Here is a 13,060-nt window from a genome sequence, read left to right as displayed (position 1 = left end):
AGGGCTTACGTGTGACGTGTTTTAAGCGTATGCCCTAAAATTCGCCATGGAGTTCGTGGGGCCGGAAGGCTTGCGCCTCGATGGGCGGCGGCCGCTGGAGGTAGGGACGGCGGCGGCGCCATTCGCTGCAAGCGTTGATTGATGTGATGGATCGCAGATGCGGCAGCTCCACGCGGAGCTCGGCGTTGTGGAGAATGCGAATGGGTGAGCTGGAGTTTCTGGTGTTCTTGACTCTGGCGATTACACGCAGATCGGCAATGTTTGAGATGGGGAACACGAAGGTGATTGCCGCTGTTTATGGTCCTCACGAGGTAATCTTTCTCTCCTTCTCTGCGGAATCGATGCAAGCGAATGGATTTTCTATTAGGTCCATAATCGCTCACAGCAGCTTTGGGATCGGGCTCTTGTAAGATCTTTTGCTCTTCGTTTTGTTGTTCGTTTCTTCTTTTTCTAAACGAGAAAGGAAAACTATAGGTACGATGCGAATATAGCATGGCCGCATTCAGCACTGGCGATCGCCGAAGGAAAGGCAAAGGAAACAGGTATGTTTTCCACTCGAGATAAATCCCGCAAGACTCGTTTTTCTTTTTTCTTGGATAGGCGCTCCACAGAGATATCACTTGTCATCCGGCAGACTCTAGAAGCGGCAATTCTTACGAATCTAATGCCCAAATCACAGGTACGTGGCTGCACTGATGTTTAAGTTTTCTCACCACTGTTCTACTAGATCGATATCTATGTTCAAGTTCTCCAGGCCGATGGAGGTAAGGATGTCTAAATCTCTGGAGATCGTTTCCAAATAATTTGCTTTTCTTGTTTTGAAGGCACACGATCAGCATGTATCAATGCAGCAGCACTGGCTTTAGCGGAAGCAGGCATTCCAATGCGGGATCTCGTTGCATCCTGCGCTGCCGGTTACCTCAATGGAACGCCTTTACTGGGTAACAAGCTTCTCTCTTCTTTGTGGCTTTGCTAGTTACTCTTGGTTTAGATCTGAATTACGTCGAGGACAGTGGTGGTGGCCCGGACGTGACTGTGGCATTGTTCCCCAAGGTGGACAAAGTCTCGTTACTGCAAATGGATTCTAAGATGCCTCTGGAACACTTTGAGAACGTCTTCCAACTTGCGGCGGAGGGAGCGAAAGCTGCAGCGCGGTACATGCGTGAGGTAACACGATTTTCTTTCCTCCTCTCATCTAACGAGCTCTCTGTTCCAGGTGTTGATGGAGAATACGCAGAACCTTGCCAGGCTCGTCACAGCAACATAAACTTAATTAAAGATTAGGAATATACCTAGAGTCTCTAAGTGTATTCTAGAATATCTTCACGAACTTTCTCTAATTTGTAGTCAAGTTTAATTCTAAATTTCCTACTATTTTCTGGTTTGTTTCTCATCTCCTACACTGATCGTTAACTCAAGGGAAAAATATAAAATAATATAAAATTTCCACTTTAAGATAGCTTATGCATCAATCAGCTTTATAGTAATAATTTATAAACTCTAGGATTTTAAAGGTATATTGTATTGTAAGAGCAATCTGGAAGTCTGCTGTTAAAACTTTTAAAGATATAAAGAGATTTCATTTGAGATTATTAATATTGTATTTTCTCAAGGTTTTATTTAGGATTTTAATATTATATTGCTAAAGGATTTATTTGGGATTTTAATTTCCAATAGTTGGTTTGATTTGGGACTTTAATTTAGAATAAGCTTAAAGTTACTATGATTGAATAGTTTTTAAAATTCTTTTTGGTTGAACAATTATTGAAAGTCAGATTAGAAAGTATATTTGTATTGCAGATATTGCATTTTTACAACCTCAAATAATTTTATCTATATAATTTAAAGATGGATTGAAGTTAATAACAATATTAATACTGAAACTTTTTGACTCATTGAGTTAAGCCAATAAAGAAAAAAATTAATATAAATAAAAATCTTAGATATATTTATGAGTATAAAAATTTGGAGAAATTAATAAAGTTATAATTAACTTATTACCTACATCAATCTATAATTTTAAATGAATTATTTTACATAATACATGAAGTACATAAGTTTTAAGCTAAATTTTTTTTTTGATTTTTTTATCAATTATTTTAGCTAATTAAAACTTTAGTAGTATCATGTTGAACAACTTTTTCAAATACTATTAAGACATATAAATTTAGAATTTTATTTATGGGTTTTTTCTTTATATATTTGATCTCTTATAAATTGTTTTGTAAGTTATTCTCTTTGGTTGCTTACAATCCACCACTCACCCAATCTAGTACTAAAAATTTTTTTCTTGATTTTTTTTATCTAAGTTTTATTTTTAGCTAAATAAAACTTTAGTAGTATCACATTGACTAACGTTTTCAAATACTGACAAAATTTTTAGATTAGACTTTTGTTCATGGCCCTTTCCTTTTAAATTTGAATGTTATGAACTTTATGGATCATGTATTAAATTTGAGTAGTATTGGGCCCAATATTATCAAACCTAAATACATTTAACTTGAAATATCCCAAAATCTTTAACTAATTTAAAAAGGAGGTGTACTCTTGTTTATAGGCCACCCATATAGATCACTTTTTGAGTCATTTTACAAAGTCATGCTAGAGTCAAGGTCTTCTTTCCCCATTGTTTTGCTAGATAGTAGATAAGGATACTAGAAATCTTGTATACCTATTGTATTATCTCTTATTTAAACCTACTTGGATTTAGCTATTCACTATATAAATAATAGGGTGTTAGCTATCCATCCATAAATTCCTAAATTTTTTCCCAATCCCCTTCCCCAGGTTACATTAGATTTAAGGTTTACTTATGTTCCTTGTAGGGACAAATAGCCAAACACATTAAACGTCCAAATTTTTAACATTCTTTGGTATAATAAAATTTGATTATGAAACCCTTTAAAGTCTTAGGTGCATCTCTCAATTTAGGACCCTAAAGGAAAATACTATGGCCTAATAGCTTAGTGTAAATAACTTTACTTTCCCACCTCCATCCCAAAGAGAAGGCCAAAACTCTTAAGAAAGAGTGAGAACTAAGAAATTATATAGTATTGAAGTAGGGCATGATTTCATATAAGTTAGGTGCATTGTAGTTGATTTCCCTTTTAGGAGTGGGAATTACCTTTGAGCACTTTCTCAGAAGGTCTCTTTAGCACTTATGCTTAGTCCCACTTAAGGCCATTAACCCCTAGTTTCAACCTTAAGTTAGTTTTGAAGCACTATTAGAAAATTCCTTCAAAATTATATCCTTAGCCTCACTATTTCTATTATACTTTTGGAATTCTCTATAAGGAACCCCTTTTAGATATTAATAATACTTTTAGATTTGGACTTTTTCTTAGAGGTTTTTTCCTTTTATATTTGAACTCTTATAGATTGTCTTTCGAGTTATTATTTATAATCCACCATGCTCACCCAACCCAGTATTAAATTTGTTTTCTAGATTTTTTATCAAAGTTTTATTTTTAGCTAAATAAAAATTTAGTAGTATTAGGCCCTTTCCTTTTATATTTTAACCCTTACAAATCATGTATTAAGTCTGAGTAGTATTGGACTAGGTGAGTGTGGTGGATTTGTTAGACCTCTATAATACCAAATATAAATTCCTTGATTTAAATTTTTAGAGGTCATCTAGCCTTCAAAGACACTTAACCCTAAGTATCCTAAATTTTTTAATCAATTAAAAAAAAACTGCACTTTTATTTATGGGCCTTTTCCCTTTATATTTGAACCTTTATAAATCATCTTTTAAATCATTTCACAAAGTCAAACTAGAATTAATCTTAATAAGGTATTTTTCTTTACTAATTCTTCTAAGCTCGTTCCCTTAGCCATGGTTTAGCTAGATAATAGAGGGACAATGGGAATCTCATTAATCCATTCATGCATGTCACTAATTAGATGATGACGCATTTGGCTACCTAAGAGAGTCATAATTACTCTTGCCATTTATCTATGTTTGCTTAATTTCTTCACTTTAACATTTAGAGCACTAGGTAGAAATCACATTGCACTAATATCTACAAGGGCCATTGCAATGTTTTTTTTTAATTAAACAACCACAAATTTTTTATTTCTAATTTGCCAACTTACCTCATCTATCTAATCACTTTTGCCTTGGCCTCAATTAAGCTTCTTTGCTAAGGTTCACACTTATTGTACTATCTCATATTTGGACCTACTTGGATTTAACTACTCACTATATAAGTAATGAGGTGCTAACCATCCATCTATAGATTCCTAAATTCTTCCTAATCCCCCTCCCTGAGTTACATTAGATTTAAAGTTTAACTACACTTTCTGTAGGCATAAGCAACTAAATATACCAAGTGTCTAGGTTTTTAACATCCTTTGGTATAAGAAAATTTGATCATAAGACCCTCTAAATCCCAAGCCTTAAATACATCTCTTAGTTTGAGATAAATATTGTAGCCTAACAGCTAAGTATGCAAGCCCCTAGGAAAGAGTGAGAACCAATAAGCCATATAGTATTAAAGTGGGGCACCACTCCACATGAGCTAAGTGTGAGATACAAATCCCTAAGCCCCAAAATGAAGCTGAAAGTGTGTTATATGGCAGTAGTTGAAACAAAAGTTTAACAAGCATAACACGTTAGGACCAAAAGCTCTAACTCAAAAAGGCAAGAGCAGAAGCAAAACTCCAAATAAAGTGCTCGTAGGAAAGAGCACGAAGCAATTGTTGAATGAGTCTTTAGAAAAGGACACAAGAAGCACTGACACATAGCAAGTGTTGTGACACATGAAAGTGTCGGGATCGAGTTCAAAAAGGAGTTCGAGATAGAATTCAAGATGGTGTCTAAGAAGGAGTCTGCGATAGAGTCCAATATAGAGTCTAAGATGGAGTCCAAAATGGAGTCCGAGATAGGGATTAGGACCGAGGCCAGGACCGAGATTGAGGCTGAGATTGAGACTAAAACTGAGACCGGAACTGAGACCTGGACTGAGACTGAGACTAGGACCTAGACTGGGACCAAGACTATGACCGCGACTAAGACCAAGACCAAAACTAAGACCGAGTCCGAGTCCGAGTCCGAGTCCAAGTTTAAGTTCGAGTCTGAGTCCAAAAGTGAAAGCCCAAAGTGATCATCTCCCAAACCCTAGGGGGTTGGTGAGCTCCAAAAGGATAGTAGAGGGAGGACTCTAGTGGAACTAGTTTGGCTAAGGAAAACTAGTGTAACCAATGAAAGTTATACCTATGGTAGGTGATGATATAATTATTGAGGAGTTTAAGGCTAAAATGAACACGAACGGACAAGTGGGGTAACTTGGTGAAATGTTCAAGAGTTGGCTTTAGTTTTCCCAAGAAATTCAATGGTTGATGTTCCCAATCTAAGTGTGGGTCGCACTATCTACTTGGATACTTGGTGTGGCTTAGTAGAGCCTCACTCTAGCTACATGGTTAGGGCACCCATAGGTGGAAGATGGGGAAAGTACCCATGAGACTCATGTTAGTCTACAATATTTTGAAATGTCATCCAAAAGTCTTAAACTGTGGAAAAGAAGAGGAGTAATCTTTTTGTGTAGTGACTAACGATATAGTTTTGTGGCAAAGAAGTCCCAGCAGTTAATGGGACTTAGTGGTTAAGCCTTTGGGCCTTGATCCAATAGTAGTGTTGGCAAGCACAACCGTGGACAAAAGGGAGTTAATAAGGATTGAAGAAGGAATATTAGGGAAAGGTGTCTCTTATGTCTCTAAGCATCTTAAGGATACTAAGGTGTGGTCATGGGATGATCATTCATGAATGGATGGCCCAATATTTGGGAGATGAGACTGTGGTATAAGTGGTTTTGGACTACCTACAAAACAAATGTGAATGAACATAACCTTAATGTAACGAGTTGATATGCCAATGGTATCCTTAGGTGCTTATTGTGGGATTGGACATGTGGAGCATTTAGACCAAGTGCAAAGGCTAAATGGCATAGATGTCATTCATGGGACTAAGTCGAGAATAAAATTTATTGAGGTTGTGAGAAAGACATTTCTAAATAGATAAAAATGTGGTTAAGTGATTAAAGTAGAATGGAAAATTTAGTCACTTACATTAGAAGCATTACAATTAATTTCCCTTTTGGGAATGGGAATTACTCTTAAGCACTTCCTTGGGAGGTTTCTTTAACATCCGCCAAGTTCACCACCCAAAGCCATTAAGCCTTAGTCCCAACCTTAACTCAATTTAAAAGTATCATTAAAGAGTTCTTTCAAAACTAAACCTCACTATCCCTACTATACTTTTGGAACCCCCTGCCCCCCCTCTAGGAGATAATCACTTTTGGATTTCATCTCATGATTTATATTAGTAATTGAATCTATTCTCAAACTTTATCTTAGACTCAATTTTGGACTCAACCTCGTACTCGATCTCAAATCTTAGATTTAGTATTGGATTTGATCTTAGATTTAGTCTTGGATTCGATCTTGAACTCGATCTCATCTAATGAATTCTTTATGGTTCCAATCATGATTTTAAAGATCTTTTAACTTACGACATCTCAAAGAGTTGGTTCCTTACAACTCCACCACCTATAAAAGAAGTTTAATACTCATATCAAATGTATCTATTCAATCATACAACTTATTAAATATAACCCCAAGGGCATTCCCCCATTTACTAGTGTGCCTAAGTTAGTTTCCTCAACTAAGAGCATATGACAATGAGATATAAGTGTTTTTATACCCCATACCTCATCTCACCTTGGTAGAGTGTTGGGATTTGAACTCGTACAGATTGTCTCATAAGTCATTTTCTTTGATTGTTTATATTGTGTTTTTGTAATAAGTACTATCAAAATTTGATATTTTAAAAATATCTTTTCTTTATAAATACTTTTGACACATTAATTATAATACTTATATTTATGGATTTTATAAATTTTTTATGCTTCATTTAGAAATTCTTTATTTTTCTAAATAAAATATTGAGTTGATGATCCTTAAAAAAATCACCATCACAATTTATCCAGATTTAGCTTTCTTATATAATTTTTTCAAATTACAATTTTGTGCTACATAATTACTTACAAAATTATAATACTTGCATTTATTGGATATATATAAAAAAAGATATAGAATATATTAGGTCAAGTCTTACAACCATTTAAAATATGTTTTGGTTATACAATTTTCAAAGATCTATATTTAACAAATTCTTGAGTTTGAAAAAATGAAATAAAAAATTGGATACTATGGTTGTACAATTGATAGAAAATTCAGAATAAATATTTTTCTAACTTTTAATATAGTTAAAATGATATTATATTAAATTATAATTTAGTAAAATATAATAATTATACTTAAATTTTTTATCAAGTTTTTATAAATGCTAAGAGGTCCAAGAGTACAACTACAATGCCATATACTAACATTAGCATAGTGGGATTTTGATAGTTATTAAATTAGTTTTAATCTGAACCATTAACTCTTGTATATAAACTAGGGTTTTTGGGCTAATATATTTCTATATTCTATACATTCACATTAATAGAGTTGAAAGGCAACTTTAATTGTCTTTAAGGAGTGTTTTAATTTAAGATTTTGGTATAGATCTAGCTTTTGTGTCATCTAAATCTCCTTTTTTCTTATAGCATTTTAAATTTCTTCTCTTTTGCTTTATCCTTTTTGTTCATCTTAATGGTAAAGTAATAGCCTCCTCTTCCTTTGACTCTTAGTGCAATTGCTTGATGTTATGCAATTGTAGTGGAACATTCAAACCTAGTTGATAGTGATATTCACGGTGTGTGGTATAGCTCCTTCTACTTTTGTTGTCAATCCTCACATCCTACTAAAGTTCTTCTGTGGGAATCTTAAGGAGGATATATACTACTACTTCAATCACTTTATGATGATTGCCATATATCATTCTTAGGATGATATTCGGCATTTGCATGAGTTTTTAACATGTTTTGAAAGATGGCACTGTAGTGGTACAATGGTTTGAGCATAACCACTCATGCAGATTGGAGCATTCTCTCAGACATCTTCAAAAATATATTTGGATATGCCAATGATTATAATAATGCCTTCCAATGATTGCATTGTCTTTGTCAATAGCCATTTAGGTCAGTGATATAATTTAACATTTGTTTCTAAAGTTTCTTGCTTCATAAGGAGCCAAATATGTTAAAGTAAATTAAGTTGGGAATATTGTGGTTAGCACTTTGTCAAGATTTTATAACACTTGTGCATGCACTTGCTCCAGCCACCCTTGATGATGATCTTTATGTGGCATAACATTATGAAACATCATCTCTTTCACTTCTTGTTGCAAGCCCTTCAACTTCACTTCCTATGGGAGATAGTTCTATTCCAATGGAGATTGGTGTTGTTGTTGCTCAAGTTCAAGGACAAAGGTGAAGATATAATTATGGTTGTGATATCCACTATTGAGCATATAATAAAGTTGGTCACATTTATTGGCGTTTTCTGGATTGATAACTTCCATTTCTTGGGTGGAGAAATATTAGCAAGGTTAAGGAGGATTTGGATTTTTATAATTTAGCGGCATGCTCTAAAATAAACTAGGGAACATTGGTGGGAATATGGTTGCCAAATTCGGAGCTACCAAGTTGGGGAGAGGAGTGGGATGTCAAGTGGTTAAAACAAGGTGAGACAATAAGGTATTTGGGTTTGAAATTGGCTAAAATTACAAAAACCCTCCCACAAAATTAAAAAGTAGTTGACAAACTTAGAGATCAATTAATAGTCTATGCATCACAAAAGTTGTCCTTGACAAAATGTGTAGTGGCAAATAACATTGTACTAGGGGCAATATGATTTTTGGCAACATCATAGAATTTAGAAAAAAAAAACTTTGAAGGATATAAATAAGCTAATCAAAACATATATATGGAAGGGGCAAACAATAGTCTCAAGAGGAGGTGCAAATATTGGGTGAAGCTTGGTCATAAGAGCAAAGCAGGATGGAGGGATAAATATAATTGATATAGAAGAGCAATGCAAGGCTTTGTTATTTAAAATCTTTCATCACATGAACATGCCTAGAAATCAGCTATGGAAATTACTATTGTGCCACCAACTATTAAAAGTTATCCCTAATAGACTAAAGCACATAAAGTAGAATTGGGGAAAAAATGAAAGCTGACTCTTCACTAACTGCACTTTAAAGATGCCAAAATCGAATACTTTCTCAAAAAAACTTTTAAGATTATGGAAAGAATTCAAGGGGATGACGAAAAAGAGAAAACCTACAAACAATTATGAGCTAGACAAACAACCAATCTTTCTCAATAAACTATTCCAATATAAAGGGAAATGCTTGGGAGAAACAAAAGATAGAGGAATAGACAAAGCATGTTAAGATATGTATAGTGTTAAAATGAGAACCTTTGCAAAAGCCAATGCAACACAAAAGTATTGCAACCAAAGCATTAAGGAAGTCAAACAAATGACACCAATATGATAGATAAAAGTGATATATATATATATATGGCAACTCAAGATCAGGCTAAATATGTTAGTTTCAATGTTGGCTGAACTAGCCAATGGCTACCATTCAAGGTTCTTGAAGAAAGTATAAGACCAAACATGTCAAAAGCAAAACTGATCTGGGTAATAAGGATGGATAAGAAAATGGCAATGATGGATCTAACAATAATAGAAGGTTTCATAACTAAGCTGTAGGTTTAGACAACAAAAATTATGCAAGTTGGTTTAGGATCTAGTGGAATGGAATTAACAAAGGAAAAAGAAGGAAGAATTATTTGCATATGAGACAAAATTGGGAAGATGACTTATTCAGCCGAGTAATGATTCATTACTTATAACAAGAATGAAACATGCCAATATACAAGATATGATACAATAGACTACATTAAAAGGGTTGTGGAAAGGAATATGGCCAACGAAGACAATGTGGTTGGTTATGCCATCCAAACAAAATATACATTTCCAAGACCAATCATGTGATAAATGTGGGGCAAAGGAAACACAAAGGCACATACTTTGGGAATGTGAGAGTGCATAAGATGCGTGAAGAAACACATGTTAGTTGCTACAACAGCATTCCCAAAGACAAATGTGCCTCACATATGAAGTGCTAGTATGGGGTGAAATTGTTGGGAATGTGAAATAAAATAGACTCTTAGAAATAGTCCTCAACACAAAAAGGGTACTATGGTTTGACTAACTCAACACAACTAGAACAGACACAAAAGGAGTATCCTTGGAGTTAGTAAACTTGCTACAAGGTATTACATTGTGGGAGGTTTGGAAAGCTAGGTACAATAGAATCTTCAAAGATAAACATGAAGGACCAAAGGTGGTGGCATCACAAGTGTGGACTAGAATGATTACTACTGTAGCAGCTTGTGTTCTACAATTGGAAAAAAGAGGAGGGCAAAATGGTCTAAAAAAAGTTAAGAAAGAAGCATAGATCTAGTTTTTCTTGTGGAAGCAGGTGCTTGGGAATGGATGTAAACACCACCAAATGAATGGTTCTGGGTGACACATCTTTTCTGATGGGGCAAACTAAGGTTTGGGGCAAGAATTTGTCAATTGCAGCTACTTTATGTGCCATTTGATTGAAAATCACTATAGTGAAAAGCTAGAAGACACTAGGGAGATTGCGCTTACAAGATTTCACAAAGATATAACAGTTGGGCTACGAGATCTATCTACTCAAGTTTCATGGTTTAAGCAAGTGAAGTCTAATATAAGTTCAAGCAACTGATTCTCCTAGTTGATGCATTTATTTCAAGATCACGTCAGTGAGAAGTTGAATCTGATTATAGAGATTCAGAATTTTAGGAAGATCAAATGGTGGAGGAAGGAGATCTAAGTATTTGAGTCCTTGGCTTGTTGCTTAGACTTATCCTTCATTACTCCACAGTTCTCTTTTCAGAGGTTTGGAGGCATGCTCCATAAACAGTGGTGAGCTTTAGCAAGGTGATGGAGACTCTCCTCATCCCCAAGACTTGTAAGGTGATTCTTGCCAAGGATTGGGAGTTTGAAATAATGGTGTTGTGCATGACCTTGCTTCAAGTTTATCAGTTTTGATGACTTCTTAAGGAGGTGATTCTTCTTGTGAGCTTCTTCAAGGTCAATAATGGAGGGTTGGAAACAAAGCTTCCCATGTGAGGAGGATTCCATCACCAACACTTTGGTAAACCTTTAGCTTCACTTCTAGCTCCACTTTGAGGCTTAGAAATTTATATCTCACAACCTTGCCTAAAAAGTGTTGCATAGTACCTAAGATAAGTGGTGTCCTTGGACATAAACACAGACTTTGATTGCTTTAGCTTTAAACTAATTTTTTGCAATCAAATATAGATCATCTTTTATATCATATTACACTGTTGTAAGTAATATTGAAGTTGTCAATATCATCTTTCATCTAGTGTATAGATTGTGAGCAAACATTTATGGATCTCAAAGAGCTATTGACGATTCCTCTAGTTTTAACATATCTTAATTACACTCAACCTTTTATTTCGCACGTGGATGCTTATTATATTAATCTTGGAGGTGTGTCGATGCAAGAGAGCTCAAGTATGTTTAGTCAGTGCTATCCCATTGCATATATCAATTGTACATTACAACCAACGAAAGTGAACTACTCCATCATATAGAATGAGGGTTTAGTAGTAGTTTGGGGTTTTGAGAAATTTCATGCATATCTACATAGTTCTTAAATATTTAAAAGGCGATCATACTATAGTTATTTCACTATTGAAGTAAAACTTGGTTGAATATATTGCTTGGTGGGTTTTAAAATTTCAGATATATAATTTTGATGTTATTCATCACTAGGGGAGTTCTATGGTTGATATTGATGCCCTTTCTCAAGTTCCTCTTCCTTCTTCACTCTCTTCTCATGTTTCTGACAAACTTGTTATTTTAGAATTTATGGATTTTTTGGACAAGGATTCCATGTTGTTGGCAGTTGTTGTACTTGATGTTCAGTATATACAAGGTGCAAAGCAAGATTTACCTTCTATTGATAAAGTTTGTGAGGCTCAAAATTTTAAATAATGGATCCAAAGGCTTTATGATGGGTTTGAAAATTTTATATCATTTGTTACATCACTTGTTGATGACTTGCTATTTAGACATTTACAGTTTTAATATCCCTTTAAAGATAATTTTCTTTATTTTGTGGAGATAATTCTAATTATCATTTACAGCTAATGGTACCTTTAATCTTTATTCCACACTTTTTCTATGTCTACTATGATTTTCCTATTCTATGTAAACATATAGAAATTATCATATGATTAAGAAGCTATACAAGTTTTTCTATTGGCCAAAGATGCAACATAATATTATTTAGTATATGTGTAGTTGTGTTTGGTGCCAAATTTATAATACTCCCCCTTATGTTGTGGAAAGACAGTTAAAGTCAATTGTAATATCCCATCCATTTAAGTTAGTGGCATTTAATTTGATAGGATCTTTTCCACAGTCGACTACTAGCAATAAATATGTCATTATTATTTTTAACTACTTGACTCATTGGGTGGAAGTTAATGCTTTTGCTAGTGCATCTGCAACTACTATTGAATACTTCTCAATCAAGTAGTATTTCAGCATTTCTATCTGGTGTGAATTCTTTTGAATAATGATCTTGCATTTATAGCTAAGGCATTTTGCATTTTAACATCTAAATTAAAGATACACCATACTTTCACAGGTGTTTATCATTCATAGTCAAAGGGTTTAGTGGAACAAGTAGTTTAGACCTTCAAAGGGATAATTGCGAAGTACATGAACTTTTAACATTCGAATTCAGATAATTATTTACCGTCTCTTTGATATGCATATATCATAGATGTGCAAAGTTTTGTTGATGCTTCACCATATAAATTCTTATATGATCATGATCCGATACTACCAACGGAGTTGAGTTTGCTTTCGCAATTGCCACAAGCTGCCAGTATTTAATGAGCATTCTTCCACTAATTTAAGTAAAGTCTGCCAAACACTAAGAACTCATATAAGTGGGATGACAATGGTGCTATAATTCTCATTATCGTCCATTTTAAGTATAAAATAGATGATTTTGTGTTAGCCCATTTTCCTA

General features: G+C 34.3%; 1 protein-coding gene across 1 annotated transcript; it reads left to right on the top strand.

Moving 5' to 3' along the window:
- Window positions 1–21: 21 nt before the first annotated feature.
- On the top strand, window positions 22–1,384 carry LOC9657647 (exosome complex component RRP41 homolog). Its single transcript, XM_024686213.1, has 10 exons — window positions 22–100; window positions 158–204; window positions 251–311; window positions 368–406; window positions 475–542; window positions 601–679; window positions 728–764; window positions 825–941; window positions 992–1,167; window positions 1,217–1,384. Exons 1-10 carry the CDS (start codon window positions 47–49, stop codon window positions 1,265–1,267), a joined length of 729 nt encoding a protein of 242 aa, XP_024541981.1. The 5' UTR covers window positions 22–46; the 3' UTR covers window positions 1,268–1,384.
- The last annotated feature ends 11,676 nt before the right edge of the window (window positions 1,385–13,060 follow it).

The sequence above is a fragment of the Selaginella moellendorffii genome, unplaced genomic scaffold (assembly GCF_000143415.4).
Source record: "Selaginella moellendorffii unplaced genomic scaffold, v1.0 SELMOscaffold_47, whole genome shotgun sequence".
NCBI lineage: Eukaryota > Viridiplantae > Streptophyta > Lycopodiopsida > Selaginellales > Selaginellaceae > Selaginella > Selaginella moellendorffii.
This window is presented reverse-complemented; position numbering and strand designations above follow the sequence as displayed.

Bases quoted from the DNA above. Each gene is read 5' to 3' on its own strand.
- LOC9657647 (XM_024686213.1), top strand. From the start codon at position 47: ATGGAGTTCGTGGGGCCGGAAGGCTTGCGCCTCGATGGGCGGCGGCCG. The intron at 312-367 runs GTAATCTTTCTC...ATTTTCTATTAG, and splicing joins CTGTTTATGGTCCTCACGAG to GTCCATAATCGCTCACAGCA. The intron at 680-727 runs GTACGTGGCTGC...CTGTTCTACTAG, and splicing joins ATCTAATGCCCAAATCACAG to ATCGATATCTATGTTCAAGT.